Source organism: Ictalurus furcatus, chromosome 18 (genome assembly GCF_023375685.1).
Source record: "Ictalurus furcatus strain D&B chromosome 18, Billie_1.0, whole genome shotgun sequence".
Classification (NCBI taxonomy): Eukaryota; Metazoa; Chordata; class Actinopteri; order Siluriformes; family Ictaluridae; genus Ictalurus; species Ictalurus furcatus.
In genome coordinates, this window is record NC_071272.1 from 12,111,288 (window position 1) to 12,130,649 (window position 19,362).

At 37.2% G+C, this 19,362-nt stretch overlaps 1 protein-coding gene across 2 annotated transcripts; it reads right to left on the reverse strand.

The window, feature by feature from the left end:
- Window positions 1-8,946: 8,946 nt before the first annotated feature.
- Window positions 8,947-18,807, reverse strand: nipal4 (NIPA like domain containing 4). Of its 2 annotated transcripts, XM_053649390.1 has the most exons (7): window positions 18,295-18,807; window positions 17,982-18,040; window positions 15,984-16,241; window positions 14,817-14,873; window positions 14,628-14,718; window positions 14,081-14,241; window positions 8,947-10,667 (listed from the first exon to the last, which is right to left on the reverse strand). In XM_053649390.1, the coding sequence occupies exons 2-7, from the start codon at window positions 18,019-18,021 to the stop codon at window positions 10,057-10,059; spliced, it is 1,218 nt and encodes a 405-aa protein (XP_053505365.1). In that variant the 5' UTR covers window positions 18,022-18,040; window positions 18,295-18,807; the 3' UTR covers window positions 8,947-10,056. The 2 variants fall into 2 exon arrangements, with proteins under 2 accessions (XP_053505365.1, XP_053505366.1); XM_053649391.1 differs by lacking the exon at window positions 18,295-18,807 and having other exon boundaries at window positions 15,984-16,061; window positions 17,982-18,272.
- Between the last annotated feature and the right edge of the window lie 555 nt (window positions 18,808-19,362).

The window sequence follows — 19,362 nt, forward strand, 5'->3', positions numbered from 1 at the left end:
CGCTGAATTTTACAGTCTGTATTGGTAATATCAAAGTTCTCATGTATCCCTGTGAAATTTAGACATTGTCATGTTATCACCCTCAAAACTAAAAATGCTGTTTGCTGAGGAAAAAACAAAATATGCTCAGATAGACATACGGATCTAATACAGCGGAAAAGCTAGCAGAGTCAAGCATTTTGAAAGGAAAGCTACACAAGCTTGCATTAAGTAAGCTTTCCATGAGGCCCTAGATAATATAACGACTCCACCATCTGCAGTCTAATTAAAAAGGCAATCACAGAGCTGGGTTCATGCTAAATAAGAGATGAAATAACTCATCAAGGTGCTTATGTCTTTAACAACCCTGCTGCTCATTAAGACCTTTCCTCCTCACAGAATTACTGCTACAGTGCACTGTTGTACAGCAGGCTCTTTCTGGAAACAGGAGCCAAAACAAAAACACTTCACCACTCTTCACCTGCCATGTAATGCTAGCCCAGAATAAGAAAAGAAAAATACTGACAAAACAAGTACACTAGAAGAAAAATAATGGTTACAACAAGAATTTTTCCCGCTGGACTGTGCTGAAAAGAAAATAGAGACCATCATAGAAATTCGAATGGTTCCACTACAAATAACATTACAAACCATCAGCTAACCATTAAAACCATTACCATTATTGGTCCTTAATTGTATCCACTAGACATAACATGCCACCAATAGAAGGCAACACATTACCAGTAGACACCCAATTAAAACCAATACAATTCCCATTATAAACATTAAAATTATTTTTTTTTTATGAGGGTTTCTATTGTTTGTTAGTTTGTTTTTTCAGCAGGGGACGGCATTTCTATGTAGTATCTCACAACAGAGTGTTTTCCAGTAGAAGAGAGTGCTACATAGAATATTTAGGAGTGTAGTAATAAGTAAGGATTAAACCATGACAGGGAATGCTGTTATAGGAAAATCATCAATGTTGGGATGGTGTGATATGACACAAAGTTGATTATTTTCCAATAGCAGCAGGTTATATTTACACTTAATGTTTTGGAGTGTCTGTAAAAGCTTTACCTATGATTGTTACAAAGCTCTCACACTGAAAACTTCTTACAAAAGTCACAATATAAAAAATTACATGTTTGATTGTTTTTACCTCTTTTTTTTCTGTTTATGTGGCACATCTTTACAAGGAGTCTCCATGTACTGTTAATATAAGCTGTAGATTTCTGGATAGTTTTCTCATTTATAATAAATCATTGGAAGCAAACAAACATGCTAGTTATCAAGAATGTTTCCAGCTAACAAACTACCATTAGATTTTTTTTAAAGGTACGCAGTTTACATCCATTAAAGAGCTAGCTAGCTTTCTGGGCAGTTTTATTGTACAACATAACTACTATAAGGGTGCACGGTGGCATAGTGGTTAGCACGTGGTTAGCACATGAGGGGCATGGGGCCATGTGTGTACAGAGTTCGCATGTCCCTGTGCTGCGGGGGTTTCCTCCGGGTACTCCGGTGTCTATAGTGTATGAATGGGTGTGTGAGTGTGTATGTGGTTGTGCCCTGCGATGGACTGGCACCCTGTCCATGGTGAACCTTCCCAATTGGCTCCAGGTTCCCCTGTGACCCTGAAGAAGGAGTAAGCAGTAAGTGGTAGAAGATGGATGGATAGATAACTACTAGAAAGCAAACAAACATGTTGGTTATCAAGAAAAATAGAGATATCAAGAAACTTTCAACCTAACACCAAATAGCAAGTCAGTTACCAAGCTAACAGAAATGTACTAAATAAATAAATAACACACGGTGGCTTAGTGGTTAGCACGTTCGCCTCACACCTCTGGAGTCCCGCCGGGGCCATGTATGTGCGGAGTTTGCATGTTGCAATCCCCGTGCTGTGGGGGTTTCCTCCGGGTGCTCCGGTTTCCTCCCCCAGTCCAAAGACATGCATGGTAGGCTGATTGGCGTGTCCGTAGTGTATGAATGGGTGAGTGAGTGTGTATGTGATTGTGCCCTGCGATGGACTGGCACCCCGCCTTGTGCCCGATGCTCCCTGGTATAGGCTCCAGGTTCCCCGTGACCCTGAAAAGGAGTAAGCGGTAGAAGATGATGGATGGATGGTTTATTGTTTATATACATTATAGAGCTACGTGGGCTTCTAGGCAGTGTTCTGTTTTAAACTAACTACTATAAAGCAAACAAACATGCTGGTTATAAAGAAGAAGAAGAAGATTCAAGCTAAAACCAACTAGAAAAGAACACCTGAACGATTGTCAGTAGCTAGGAGATGAATGCCATATTTAAAGAGTGCCATATTTAAATATTTAACTTCAACCTTTTGGCAGTTTGAACTGATGATTTACTGCCTACCTCCAAGGTAGAGCTTTCTCAGAACAATTCTGATGAAACATTTTGAATGTGAGCATATGGATAATCTGTTTTTAACCCAAATATCTATACATACAAGGGTTTTTTTCTATTACTATTTCTGCCCTGTTCAAACAGAATTCTGCTCCACTGAACCCATCACGTCCAACTCTTTAAGCCATTTCCTGCCAATTCACTACCGTCCTTTTGTGTTCAGTCTGTTTTGCCATCCTATTTATTCAGCTTGTAATTACAGGTCCACATTTCAAATGATGTCCATAAAATAGAACCCCTACATTTTGGCTGGCTAAAAGCCCAACAGGGTAGACCTTCATGCTAAGCTGCCCTTAATGACTTTTTAATGGGCCTTTTATGCTTTCGGTTTTAACGATGTACTTACAACAGCTCTAATCATTTTATTGGAAATGATGAATGATTGAGAAAAAGGCTAACATTAATTTAATTTACCGCTCAGTCTTCCTGCGTTAAGAGCTTAAGAAAGCATTGCGGATAGAGAATGGAGAAAGAGGGTGCAGAAAGACGGTATGCATACTACGCTAGAGAGAATCAGGGTAATTTATGATAGCAGCAGTGTTGTTTTCCCTTATCTCTAATTAGACCCTTTTTGTTGAGATTACTGATTTCAGCTTTGAAGCAACAAGGCCTGGTTAACAAGACAAGCAGGCAGTGGAAACACACAGCCTTCCAGGCTTTCACATCATTCATCATTCAAAGGGGAAAAAAAATCTTTGGGGACCAGCACATGGCTGAGTTCTAACAGTTTCTGAATGTCCAAATACTTTCCAGCCGAGATGCTTAATTATAGACTGATGATTTATGAGAGAGAAGTGATTTCCTCAATGAACATGCAAACATGCAGCTACCAGCAAAAGCCTGAGTGACAACACAGATTAAGTAATATTAAATTGAGGATTAGGTGACACTACAGAAAAATCTTCACAAAAACTATCCTCTTTTGTGCATAGATGGACGGAAGCCATGGGATTCATAAAGAAAAATGAATTAACGACACTCTATGTCCATTTCATAGCAAAAATTACACTCACTGACAACTTTATTACAGACACCTGTGCATAAATGCAATTGTCCAATCAGCCAATCATATTGCAGAATTGCGATGCATAAAATCTTGCAGATACAAGTCAGTATAGCTTCAGGTAATGTTTACATCAAACATCAGAATGGAAAACAAAATGTGATCAAAGTGTGATCAAAGTGGTCAAAGCATCATTACACATCATATGGCATAGGGACACAAGACACAAGAAAATTCACATTTAACTATTATTTAACTACAAGGCCAAAATGAAAGAGTAGAAAGTTAAGAAACCTCCATGGGATCTATAAATGCATCAGAGGCATCATGCAGCTCTACAGGGATATAACCAGCATGTAAGCCTCATGGAAATCATATACCCCCCAAAAGCCCTGCGATCAGCAGATTCACCACCACAGGAGGTATGGCCAAACACTCAGCAGCAAGCCAGCATTGCGCCAAAAACTGGTTCAACAACTGCCAAAAGAACGTTGGCCAAAACCCAACTGTAGCCAATGGCAGAGCATTGGGGAAAGACCCTGTAGGGAGGTGAGGTGTTGTGGTGGGTCTCCAACCTCCAGTACGGTGGACAACGTGTGACTTACCCCACCATTTTTTAGATCACTGAGATTAAGTTATGTAGACTTGGACTATAATGTGTAGGAGGGTCATTTTACGACTGGGGTGCCATTTGTGTCCCACTGATATTACAGTAACAAATGTACATGAAGGTGAAAGACATTTTAAATACAGGTAAAGTGTCTTTCACAACAACCTATGTGCATGTTTCAGATAAAGTTCTTGCATGTCCCAGCCCACTTTAACCACACTTTACCTTTAAATACAATCATTAAAATACACACTCAGTAATGTGTAAATCAATGTGAATCAGTTGTGCTTGAAACATATTTTTCCATGATTCATCCATTACAGGTTATGTAAACTGTACATTTCAGTTGAACAACATTTACTCAACCCTGTTATCCTGAACACAATCCCCTTTATGAAATCGTCAAATTCCTGAAGATCATGGGAAGAAGAAAAGCCCCCCCCCCCATGTATTTTTATTATTATTATTATGATATTGACTTACTAAATCACTTTTAAAAATGAAGATTATTTTCAACTTTCAATATACAACAACATGTAAACATGTGAAAACCAGTCAATATCTTTTTTTTTTATATATAGCTGCTCTTAAACGAGTAACAGGGTTGAAATTTTCAGCATAGAATTAGTAAATCCACAAAAATGTGTTCAAATAGCATCTACGCTACTGGCATGAGGACACCAAAGCCATTCTAATTAATTTCTATGTAAATTTGGCTAAAATGGTTAATGACTCAATGACAGCCCAAACATGGACTCACCTGGAAAATTACATAATTTGTACCTAGACTGTACATACTATTTAACGTGATCAGTGATAGATTTTAATGCTGATACATTTTCAGGAAAATTAAGGTATAATACTCTTTATTTTAAAGTTTGGAGGATTGACAAGGCAGTATGCACCTGTCTGCAGGTCACCCTCCCACCATCGCCCCCCTGCCCCTGAGTGGTAAGTAATAATTCAAGAGGGGAAAGAAAGAAAAGTGAGAGGCCTATTCATTAAAGACCGATGTCACATCTAATGCATTTTGCACTTCAGACCTTGGCGGGAAGTCCATTACGTTCCTCCTACCAGGATATTGCATGCTGGGTAGGACAGAATTTCATTATTCTACAACATGACTACATTAGCTTCATAGTAACCACCTGCACTGTCTTCCTCTTCAATAACAGCAGGATAGCTCCTTCACTTTCTCATCCCTCTAATTTAAGCTCTTGACTCCACCACCCTTCACTTTTTTTTTGGTTGTTCATGCTTTCCTCTAGTCTATTCTTCCACTTCTTCTTTTTCCTCTTCTTCTTCTTCTTTTCGCTCTCATGTTGGGTTTTAGTGACTGGACAAAGAGGCGTCTGATTGAAACAAACACTTGACATTTATCACAAATGCCATGGCTGTTAATTAGGAGCCGGAGAGCTCTTTAGAAATCTAATCATTACATAAGCAGACCACTGAGCTGACTAGTATACTACGATCAAGGAGAAAACCCGAGCAGCTCACACCTATCTTTAACCAACATGTTGAGACTGGAAAAAACAGTCTATGATTTTTGATATTTAAAGATGTGAAAAGATTAATCACTATGTATATGCACATATTATTCCTGAAGAGTAATAGTATTCAAAAAGATGCATAGTATTCACAAATGTTCTTGCTTCGTATTTGAGAAATAATAAAAAAATTTTAAACAAATGCATCATTCTGTACTGAAGTTCAGCAATGAATATTTCATGCCTTAACCTTTGCGATTCAAAGCACTCCTGGCGGGACTTGAACAACAAAAAAAGCAATTAAAGGACAATGTGTTCCTCTAAAGCAAAGAAGCATCACTTGTAAGGGATGAAAGAAATTACCTTAACAGTGAATTGATTTCGAATTGATTACGTATCGTGCTGCAAAATGGAAAAGGTTTGAAGGCTGCAAAGCCTATCCATTCACTTTCTACTTCATCAACTCTCTAAAATGCACAAACATGTCTTGCTGTTGTCTATTACTGCTGTTCAGCTACAAAAGGACAATTCGCATATGGCTTTTATCTTTTGTGGCGTTTTATTAGAAATACTGTAGACATGGAACAGCAGAATTTGCATGAAGAGGCTGTCACCTATTGGTGGCAGTGAGAATTGCAGTTTCATACTCTAGGGTTACCTTTACTATGAATAATTTCACCTGAAAACGTGAATATTGTGTAGCTTCGAAAATAATTTGCAGTTCATACGTGGATTATAAACAACCCTGTTGTAGTTTTAATTAGTTTTTAGACCATTGAGGGTAATCAGGGGGTATCAGAATCTTAAAGGTATGAAGAATGTAGCCAAATAAAAGTCAAAAAGTATACATATTTATACATACTCAAGTATTCAAGTCTAATACATGCTATGCAATTTTAAAAATGACTTCATTAAGTACGTCACTAACTTGCAAATCTAGTATTGGGTTTGCAAGTTAACCAATGTTCTATGTTCCCAGGGTCCTATGTTCCCCAGTTAATATGCTGTTAACACACATTAAGTAAACTTTTCCAAAGGTTTTATGCAGTCAGGATTCACTTTCTCTATAAAACACATATAAACGGTCATAAAAGGAACAAAATGTTAAGTATGAATATGTACCAGCTCTCACTTATGCTGAAGCTTAACTCCAGCTTTAAATCACCGTGTGTTCATTATGTGCCATATAAATCTGGGGAACATAGGACCCTGGGAACATAGATACACTCCACATCTGGGCAAGATTTTTGACGATTAAAAAAAAGTCAGTTTAATATCCTTTTTTCCTGAGAATCCTTTAAGAGTGCCCTGAGAAAGACAAGCTGAAGAACCATTAAAGGAAAAATCCACCCCTGAACCACTTGCGTAATAATCTTTATAATTAACATATGCTCTTAAATGGTGTCAAATATTTATTTTGTAATGAACTTCTAAGTTGACTTTTTAAGCTTAAACTTCTTTCATCGAAATGCTGGTCTATTATGACTTTGGTCAACAGTTTCCTACATTACACACAATGCTATTCAACTACTTACTGATGGTGGCTGCAGGGGTAAAGGACTACTTGTACTCAGGGCTATGCCATATTTTGTTTTTAAATAGTTGGCTTAGTGCTTCGCACCTCTGGGGTTGGGGGTTTGAATTTCACCTCCTACTTGTGTGTGTGATTGGAGTCCAGGGTGTCCCCTGTCTTGTACCCCGAGTTCCCTGGGACAGCCTTTCTCCAGCTTACTAGAAGGAGTTTTACAAGTGTTCTAACATATACGATGAACATTGGTAACGTTAATTTTCGGGAACACCTGGGTGTAAAACGGCGCCACTGCCATTATAGTGGACAAGCCGGAAGCAGAAGTAAGTGGTTATAATGCGGAAGTATTTGTGTAGGTACATTCACCACTACCTGAATCGCATGATGCAGCAGCACTTGAGTGCTTTGTCTGTCCAGCTCTCTCAGTCCCTCATCTGTAGCTCCAAGACATCAGCATCCAAAGTTTCATGCTAATACCACCATTGTCATCTCATACATCACTAACTAGCCAAAACGATTCTTGGCTATAACTCTGCACAACTGTATTGTTTAGCTGCATCGCATTCTGGACCTTTGAGCCAAACATTTGCACCAGGGTCTCCACTATTACTATGTTTGAAGTCTCATTTTTTTGACACTGAACACTGGTGGAAATTGGTGAGGGAGAAATGAAGCTCTCACTGTTTTGTTTAGGAGCTAACAGTGAAACCTTAACTTTATTATTTATGTTTGATTCATTTATGTTTTGATTAATTTATGTTTGATACGGCACCAATAAGTCCTACTACTGTAGTAAACTATGAAGTAGGGTTCTGAAGTCTATTTATTTAGGTATTAATTAATATAATTTCTGTTTTAACTTGTTTATGTTTGTTCACTGATAGGATATAGTGCAGACTAGTGGCATGTAGTGTGTATGACATTTCATCTCCAAAACGGCAAGCTACTGAGAAGTGCTTTTGTTTAGACATCATAATTATTGAAACAGCTTATTTGACTTCATGTTCGAATTTATTTTAATGGTTGTATTTGTCTATTATGCACATAGACAACATTAGATTGATGTACTGCCTCTTTGTTAAAGTCACAGGACTTACTTGAGGGGAAAACCACATCTTGTAGTGCAGTGAGTGTAGCAGTAGGCCATTTTCATGGCAGTAGCCATGTTTGGTTAGAGATTAGGTTATAATACATATTTGTTCAGGGTGTTACCTTTATTCTTTGTCTGTATCTTTTTGTGTAGACCCTACATCAGGTATGGATATTATGGAGACATCCTGCCTTGTGCTGTATATTCGTTGGAGAAAACATGACTGTTAATGAAATATTGTTCATAGAACAGTATTGGTCATTGTTTGCATATGTTTAATATTTGCATGGATCACTGACAGTCATCAGCCTCAGCCACATTCAACAGCTGATGCATCGTGTCTTCAGCTACTTTATAGTTTTCACAGTTTATGAAATAGACTTCACATTTTAAAATGCATTGCACTGAGCCTCTTTTACACAAAAAAGTTTCAAAGGCAAACCCAATCAATACAGCATTGCCATAAGCCATTTAGCATTTTTAAGAAAAGAAACCCAAGTACTACTTTATAATATACTACCTTGATACCTTAAGTTTCAAAAAAGCCTCTGAAATGGTTTTGACCTGAACGTACTTTGCTTGCTGGAAGATTTCCTTACATGCAGGTGAAGTGCAGCAGCAACTAAATGGAGAGATTTGCATCAAATTGCTTTGACAAATGTGCTTTGTGGACATGGCACCAGAAGTGCACGCTGTTGCCAATGCATTGCACAAAGTTTTGTAAAGGTCTATCTTAACCATCTAATCTATGAATAGAAAAAGTTGTATAAACACCAGCATTAAAAGACTTCCATAATTGCAACATTACTGTAAATGTGACACCATTAAAGATGTTTAAAGACGTCTTAAAATTCCTGAAAAAATATTGCATCCAAAATTAAGTACAGTATAATCTATACTAGGAATCCATGTGTTCTGCCTCATCAAGGCTGATCCTCAGCAGGAGCTGCATCACAAATCATCTCTATCGGAGAACACACCTCTGATATTACTGCAATGTTATGAAAGTATAAGAAGGGTTTAGTAAACACATATATATATATATATATATATATATACACATACATACATATACATATATACATACATACATATACATATATATATACATATACACACACATATATAAATAAAATGTACAGGTTTTAAGCCAAATATGGTATCAGCCATGATCAGCCAAAATATGTTAAGTGTCAGACATTTGCTTCTGTAGTTTTGTACTGGAGCCAAGAGTCTAAAGGTCTTCACAAGTAATGGGGGAAAAAAATCTAATTCAGTAAATATTGTCCTTAAACCGCATGCACTTATTAAATAATGCCAAGACAAGATGATGTGATTTAGGACACAGTGTGACCTCATGTAATCTATAAACATGACCAAAACCTGACTACATTATAGGGGAGGCCATCTTGGAGAACCAGATTAGCTTGTTTGCAGGGGTTGCTATTTGTTAGCAGTCTGTTCCCAAAAGTTGAAATTGGAATTGTTTAAACCTGGAAGCATGTTGTCTTTGCATCCAGGTTCTCTGGTTTCCTCCCACCTCCAAAAAAACATGCTGGTAAATGGATTTGCTACTCTAACTTGCCCGTAGGTGTGAAGGAGTCTGTGCATATGTGTGTGCCTATGGTGCCCTGAAATGGACTGGAGTACTACCTAGAGTGTATTTCTGCTTTAGGCCCAGTATTCCTAGGTTCTGGATCCACCATGACTCTGACCAGGATAAAGCAGTTACTGAAGATCAATGACAGTTGATGATGACTTCCACTACCTGTTAGCTACATTAGCCTCCTAACTCTAGCACAAAACTACTTAGCAGACACCAAACATGCCTTGGCTGATGATGGAACCTTGATTGTTTTTTCTTGCCTAACTAATCCTTTATGCTTTAATAAAAGTCATATATGATATGTGATATGTATGATGCTCTGCTCAGCTGATGATGAAGACTCTGGGGCCTTCCTCTCTCATTGGTGGCAGGCTGTCCACATTCTCAATGAGGATGTGCTTGTCCTCCCTCTTTCCTGGGCTGTCCAGGGCCTGAGGCTGGCACAGATTACTCCTCAGCTCATCCAAAGTCACACACAGATCCTTAAAGAGATGAAGCATGCTCACACCAAGCACAATGACCAGGAAGCCGCCGATGGTGCCCACGACATCCACGGCTGACATGGAGCCCCACTCTTTGAATAGGATGATGGAGGTGGTGAGCACCACGGTGGTGAAGAACACGTAGTAGATAGGGTAGACAAGCAGCGTGTTAAAGGTGTCCAGAGACTTGTTCAGGTAGTTGATCTGGATGATGATGGAAGCCACCAAAGTCAGCAGGAGTATCCAGGTAAGAGGATGCCGGAGGACAGTGGGCTCGACGAAGACTGTACGGAGGAAGATGCCCAGGCCCTTCACCGAAGACACGGTGAAGGCTCCAAGCAGCGAGCAAATGCTTATGTAGATTAATATATTGGTCTGACCAATGCGAGGAGAGAAGTAGAAGATCATAACCAAACAGGCTATGAGAAGGATGCTGGCAAACACAAGGAAACCTTTAGGAGACAGAAGATAATTAGGTAATTAGGTTTGTTTTCTTTTCTTTTTCAAAGGTTATATGTTTTTTCTTAACCTATAACCATCATATACTATAATTTTCAATAGAGATGAATAAAGTCAAGCAATGGCTCTACAATAACATCATTAAGACCATGTTGTATTGATAGAGAGAGTGTTCAATGTGATTCTTACTCCACCATTTAACAAAAACTATAACAATTGCACTGCAATGCTTTAGGGCTATAAAATATATGAGAAATTATACTTCATTACTATACTTATGTATTATTTTGATGTATTTATACTGAGTGTTTTGAAACTGAATTCTTGTACTCTTGTTTAATTACATTTCAAAGACAAAAAATACCCTTTTTACATCCTGGGTTTTTTTTATTTAGACCTTCAGTGTAGGTCTACTTGTTACAAATCTCAAAGTTCTTTTCTTCTATTATCTAGCTAATAACTGTATGCTATACGTCAATTGAATGGGAGTCCATGCATTTTACTTACATTTCAGTTTAAAACATCCATTGGTTTAAGTTTATTAGTATCAAGAATCATGCCAATTCATCATCTGCTGTGACCATCTTATGCTACACAATATAGTTAGCGCTATAGCTATCTGTGTGTGTCTGACTGTGTCTGCAGTGTTGATCTTGAGGATGAGTGCCTCTGGCCCTACCTCAGGAAAATGTTTCCATATCCTGGACTAAGTAAAGACTCGTGTAAAATGAGGCATCTTGTTTGAGACATGAACTCCATCTAATTTGAAGAAGCATGTTAAGGTAAGTTTTGCTAACACTGACTGGCTATATTTAACTAAGTTAAAATTTGTTTTCTTTGCTAATTCTAAGCAAGATTAAACTAGCATCAATTCCAGTAGCAAGTCAAATTGTAGCTAATGGTAAATATTGTTTATTTACAGAATATTTTTCAACTGATTAATTTATTAGCAAACTACATATCATGTATCATACATATGAGCAGCAAACTTACAGAGATGGAATGATGTTTTCAGGCAAAAGGGCTTAGTTATGGTTTATAACCAATTTAGATAAGTAATAAAAGTTTGTTTTCAAATGAAAACATGACATTAACTTAATTCCACTTTTATAAAAACATTTGCGTTTTACTTTTTAATATTTGAGAACATTTATTACATATTTTCACTTGAACATTTTTGGCTGGATACTTCCACTTTTAACTGAATAAGATGTTGAAATAATATCTAGACTTTGGCTTAAGTATAATTTCTCAATACTTTTTACACCCTTAGGAAACACAGATTGGGTTCATTCCATTTCATCGCAGGCTTCTGTTTACATGTTTTCCAGCCCAGTAATTAGCCCCACCCCGAGCCTGGACACAGCTGCTCAGCACTGCTCGTTTTCTGTTACAGGAAGCACAACAGTTTATAGTTTCAACAGAGGAGGTGATGTCTTTTGGATTCAATTCAATCCTATTTATTATTTATTCACTTTTAACAATGCACATTGTCACAAAGCAGCTTTACAGATATCCAGATATAGACATAGATTTCGATTTCAGAGAATCAGAGGCCTATCAGATTTCGTTATTGTTTCTAATATTGCATTAAAATTGATGCCCTGTACATGACCTCCATCTCCAGTAGTACACACTAATGCTATTCCTTCCTTGATTACCAACACCTTCAGCCTATCACTACCTTACAAGAACTGTGTAAGGCACTCTCACACACTCATATCAGGAAGCTCTGCACTTGCCCGTGTGCTTGTACTACCTTTAACAGTCTAGCATTACTACTTTAAGCCTAGTTAGTATTGTTTCTTCAATAATCAATCCTTGTCTAGATCTTTCCTAGTCTAAGCTCATCTCTAGGAGTCAGTGTATACACTATTGTGTCTAGTCTATGTTAGTTTGCTTATGAGGCCTAGTTATTTCTGGGTTTTGTGGTTAGATTTTAAGAGCTATCCTTACCATACTGTATATGATGCTTTTTATATCCTTAGATTTTTCTTTTTTGCTTAGTCCCTTTATGTTCTCGTGTTGTAATTTCAGTTATACTGCACCACTGTTCAATTCCTGATTCTGATTGGTCAGAAGGTGTTGATTAATTTTAGGAAACAGTAGCTTACAGTAGTGTTGGCTGCTAATAGTTTTCCAATCCCTCCAGGATTTCACGATTTTGTGATCCCAGAAATTAACAGAAAATCAAGCAAACTCTATATTTGGAGGAGCTTGCAATTTTTCTAAATTGTCGCAGTTTTTTTTCCACAGATTTGGGCCAAGATGCATCATGTGACGTCATCACAACACGCATTCATCCAAAGCCCTCTTCGATTCACGTGCGTCAAATGTGAGTACAGCTAAAAGGTCTCATTTTCCAACAAACTGCAAATCACTGCAAAAGACTGTGCAAAACAATTTTGTGCAGTTGCAATTTTGCCAATTCAAGGAGTTTTCTGGAAAAAAAGCACAAAAAAACTCTGCAAGTTGCATCACAAATTTTGAAAAAATATGCAGCAAAATCAAACATTTTTGACCGCAACAATCACAAAAAACCCCTCCCCGAAATCCTGTACAGACTGATTTTCATTTTGATAGTAACAGCTAATAAACGTCTAATAAATGAATATTGAATAAATGAAAGTGTCACTATTTAAGACAAATAATTGTTAATATAGTGATATTTTCTGCTATGAGATGTTTATTTGTGAAAGGAATGTCCAGTGTCAGTGATTTGTAACAGTCAGAGGTAAACACTGTTTCTTTGATTTGTGGTATTGGTAACCTGTTATATATTTTGGTCTTATTAACTTTAAGAAAAAATGACCTACTGCCTGTTTATAATGATAACAGGAGCGAACTTGTTTTGCGAATATTCAACAACATTAAATGTAGCTGTAAAAGGATAAAAAAAAAATAGCTATAAAGGGTATAAGCATAATAAAATACCTTTTCTCCTATAAAGCTGTTATAGAAAAATAATAAACTTCATGGTGGTAATGGCTGTGTTTCATATCAGACCTCATCACATCACTGAGCCATTGACTGTTTCCTTATTCCTAACTTAAATTATTAGTTTTTCTTGTTTAATGTACCATTTTGTTCCACTTCCACATTAGTGTTTAGCTTCATTGTGCTTTGTTTGTCTGCTTGTTTCTTCTATATATAGTATTATCTGTGTAATCCTCACTATAAATAAATCCTCACAAGCCCTGATACACGTCTAGGCTTGAGTTACATTGCTGATGATTGCTTATAAAGCTGAAGATACATTCCCTATTTCAAAGAAATTAAAAAATAACAGAAAGCAAGATTATAACACACACTATTATGCCACGAAGAGGAACAGTACCAAAGTGTAATGAATCTTTTGTGCACAGAAAAGGAAGTGTCCGTATGGAAGTGAATTTTATACACTCACCTGGGTCCAACAGCTTATCGGTCATCTCACTCAGAGTCGTGACAGCTTCCTCTTCTGGTGCGTGGATGACCATTATAGTGCTTCCCAAAAGGCTTAGCATACAGCCGAGCTTCCCGAGCAGGTTCATTGTTTCCCCAAACAGATGAGAGGACAATACGGCGCTGGAGAGAGAGAATTAAAGATAGCGAAACATAAACATTATGTAATGAGGATCTCGTTGTTACTGAAAATTCTGGCTATCCTATATACTGATCATTCATATTTTTTATATCATTTCATTCCTCATTTGTAAGTCGCTTTGGATAAAAGCATCTGCTAAATGAATAAATGTAAATGTAAATATATGACCCCTATTACAATATGATAAGAGGAAGTTCATTCTTGTATTGTATGTCCAAGGTACAACTTTGCATATGTTACACAGCCACATCATCGTTGTTGTTATTGATATTAAGCTCTGAAGACTATTTGTGGCACATAAAACACGATATGTAGATAATCTCTTCATAATAGAGTAAATATTAAGTTTGACTGTACAGCATATTACCTGAAAAGAACACTCAGTGCTCCAAGAGGAGTGACCACAGTTGCTGGAGCAAACATGTAGGCTGCAAAGTTTGATGCTTCACCTCCTCCCACTGTAAACACGCACACAAACACACCAAAACAATTATTATTTATTATATAATTTATGGTTACAATGGTTAAGTATAGATTCATCATACAGTAAGCTTACTAGTCAAAAGTCCACCCCACCACAGCCAGTCCTTCAGGTAGCCATGTCCTCCTTCACCTAGAGAAGATACAGATATATGTAAGGCATAATCCACAACTAGGTGTGCGTTACACAATTTTAATGCACGACGTGGAGGCAAAGAACCACCCGATGTGAAGCAAAGTGCATTAAAATCGTGTAATGCACACCTAGCCATGGATTATCCTGCTTATACCACATTATTTTATCACAAATGTTAATGAGTATTAACATTGACTGCTCAATATGTAATTATGTTTAAACTAAGCTACTGTACATCACCATTCATTTTGACAATGCACACGATAGTCAAATTAAATGTTAAGCAAGGAAAAATATTATATTTATAAAGATAATGTTATAGGAAAATAATCAATGGCAAGGTGCTGTCTTGCAGCCCAAGGCAAAGCAGAGTTACAGTTACCACTCTAAAGTTGATTATTTTCCTATATCTTCATGTTTGAGTGTTTCATTCCTCATACACCACAACAACTTGCCAGTGAATAAGCCTTTTCATTTTCAAAGGAATGACACATCATACTTTTTCTCAATGTATTTTTTAAATTTAATGTTGTTGTGTGCAAAAAAAAAAAAAGAAAAAAAAAGTGCAACTTGCTCCATCCTGAAAACTTTCCCATGGTGGAATACCTAAAGTTTACAGCTTTACCACTGACTGTTACCAAGTTCTAACACTGGACACTCCTTCCATAAATGTTCAATAGAAATCTCCTTATAGAAAGCTTCACCATACTAACAAATATGCATTAAAAAAAATCTGCTTATAATTAGATGAAGTGACCAATAATTTTCGAGAATTGAACATCTCTGTTGTACTATTTAATCAAATTTAGCCAGTGTTTGCAACAAATACCAACATAATCTAAGCCTACTACTAAAGAATTTCTAAAAAAAAAAAAAAATCAAAAATCATTAAAAAAACACACAATTGAACAAAGACATACAATTGTTGATCTGGTGAAACTTTCAGTAAGGTGATGTTTAGATGTTTATACATCAGTATACTGTGCATCAGTTGTATGTTCAACAGGAAAATTGTTTTGTTTGGAAAGTACTGATCCGAAATTCACGAGGTGAAGAGAAGTAGTATTGGTATTTTGCAGTCATAACAGACCGGTGCAATGCACTGACCTGCCCTGGTTTCCCCATTTGCAGCCAAACGCAGCAGTGCCTTCTTTTTCAGGATCACACTTCCGCCTATGAGAAAAGCTGAGATCACGGCTAAAGTCAGGCCGATCCAAAATTCACATTTGCTCCATTTGTCTGAAGCAAGGGCTGGCATAGCAGCAGTGGAGTTGTATTCGCTGCTCAAAGTCCAGTTGCTGGCTTTCTCTGAGTCAATCACACAGCCAGAGGTGGACAATGGACAAACCAGTCTTATTACTGTCCCTGTGACATTAAAAATATATATACATGTTTTACATAAGACATGTTTTATTACTGCTTTCTTCTGAACTCTAACACTATTGGCACTCTTCATGAAGAATGAAAATAACAAATTAATACAACATGCAACAATAATATTTTTGAGCTCAACCATATGGAGATGCTGTATAGGACCCCTAAATTATCAGATCTCAAAAATCTGGTTGCAACCGTTGATAGCTTCCTTTTTCTGCCCAGTCCAGGTATTTCATACATTTTCTACCCCAGCCAGTTCAGGTATTTCATGTGTTCCAGCTCAAGCACACCTGGCGCAACTAATGAAACTCTTGATTAGTTACATCAGGAGTGCTTAAGACAACAGATGTTTTGCACATTTTACTGTTGTGAGGGATTCTATTCAGGGGGTTGAATAATTCTGAAACTGGAGAAATCATTATAAGTTACATTTTTCAGTTGAATTTGGGGAAACCACTTGAAGAAATCATTCTGTTGAACTGTTTTAATTGCTTCTGTTTGATTTGTTTATTGCAAACAGCTGACAGTCTGTAAATTTTGACAATAAACCTGATTTGTAATGGGGGTTGAATAATTTTGATTGCAACTATTGGCAAAAGAGTATACAGAAATTATATATATATATATATATATATATATATATATATATATATATATATATATATATATGTGTGTGTGTGTGTGTGTGTGTGTATATATATATATATGTATACTCTTTTTCCATAAGTTGTGGAATTGACTGTAACATGCAAAAATGAAAACAGTGTTAATATACTCTGTCAACAATGCCAAACTTTGCACTTCCCCAGTAATCATGTGGCTTCTTTATTTTAAAACTTGTATAACAGGTTTTGGGGGTCTGAGTGTACAGTGAACAAATTTGGTTTCAGGGGTTGGAGCAGACGTACTGTAAAAAAAACAACTCCAAAATTGTGCTTATGTTTAAAGACAATATTGATTCAATGCATTATGTATATTACGGCTATGAATGTCAAACACAATTGGTTTGATTATAAGAACACCTGTTATAGTCCAGAACATTTTATTCATAAGTTCAAATATACAAAAAAAAATACCATTTGACCTTTAAGTGACATAACAAGAATAACAGGATGAAAATGTAATTGTGTGAATAATGTTTTTCTAGACTAATAAAAAAAGGCTGTGGCTATATATATATATAAAGGAAAGAACATGGGTATGTTCAACATACTATTTACTGCTTGTTACGGAATGGCCAGTGTGTTACAAGTGTACGGTTTCTGACCCACTGGTCATGCTGAGCGGATATTTATTCTGTCAATATGGTCATCTCTCTCTCTCTCTCTCTCTCTCTCTCTCTCTCTCGCTCACACACACACACACACACTTTTTCCCCTTTAGTATCACTGTGAGGACCACTGACACAATTATTACTGTTGCTGATTAATGCTAAGTCTACACCTGAATCTGATCATAACATTAACCTCAGTAACCCAATTAAAACATTTCACCTGTAATTTTGTTTTAAAAAAATGTTTTTAAAAAGCAATTTTCCTCGTGGTGACACATTTAAGTATTTCACACGCAAATAAATAAATAAATAAAACAAAACCTCCAAAACTAATATTTCCCTTTAGAGTGCACGCACGCGCATGTAAACAAACATCAACACAAACACATTCACTGACCAGCCTTTTCCGGTAGGCTATATATATAATAATAATATATAATATTCAATTCGCTTACCATTCCCATCTGAATCCGAAGTGAGGCGAATCACCAGCATGCTGTCTGTTTCCCCGGCGCTATGAAGTAATCAACACTTAATCAGCACACAGCTAAATGAGTTAATCTGTTCGACGAGATTTCCATTCATCACAGATGAGCGTGGGCCTAATTAATGTTCGCTTCAGTGTGAGTTGTGTTTTATCCTGTTTAAGGTCCGCAGGGCGACATCATATCCGCAGAGCTTCGGATGACTCAGTGTCGGTTGCAACAAGTGTGTGTGTGTGTGTGTGTGTTTGTAGTGAGGCTACCGGCACCGCCCGAGCACACCTACCTACTGTACAGTACAAGATGAAATTTCCTTCCCGAAGCAGAAACCAAACAACGCAGCGAAGTTCCTCGAATTGAACAACTCACTTCAAACTAAAATACAGTGTGTTTGACTGTATATCTGCTGAACCCCTTTATATTTTTAATGTTTAAAATTAATTGTAAACACATTTTTAACATCCCCCGTCCAGTTCTAACTAGCACCTGTTTAACTATACAGTATATTAGCATTATGCTACAGGAAACAAGTAGTCTACAGTATGTTATGATGCTTGGACATCATAGACCCGTCAAGCTACCCAGCTGTGAAGTGACATTTCTTGCTTTGAGGTAATGAATAGATGAAACTATGACTTTTCTCGGCTTTCCTGAAGCTTTTAACTATTTAGACTGAAGACAAGAGGAAGGTGAAACGCCTGGGTGCGGCGCTGAAACTATGCATAAATCATGGCGTCATGCTCCGTTAACCCAAAGCCTGACGCAACGGAAATTCAGCGTGATGTGATGTTGTGATTGCGCTATGACACAGCACCTCAATTTGACATGTTCAAAAATCCTTAAAACATTTCTAATTTAAGGGAAAGTTAGGATTTGTGTGTAGACTAAGGATTTTAATGTGTGAAACCACAAACATTTCCCACTAAGATGTGAAAACTGATTAGTCTAATTAGTCACTGAAAATTGTTTGCCTGCATTTTCAGTCATTTAAGAGGAAAAACCACACACTTTCCCCTGAATTACTTCCCTTCAGATACTCTGGTTTTCTCCCCAAGTCCAAAGACATACAACATTGGCATTTCCAACTTGTCCGTACTGTGTGAATGTGTGTGTGATTGTGCCCTGCGATGGGTTGGCACCCCGTCCAGGATGTCCCCTGCCTTGTGCCCCGAGTTTGTGGGATAGGCTCCAGGCTTCCCCACTACTGTAGGATAATAGAAACTGGATGGATGAATCTTTAGCACAAAATGTATATGCTTTGTATTTAATGCTTTATATTGAGCAGGGTTGTGGTGGATCCAGAATCTACCCCAGAAATACTGGAACAAGTCAATAGACTTAATTCCGGATGGGA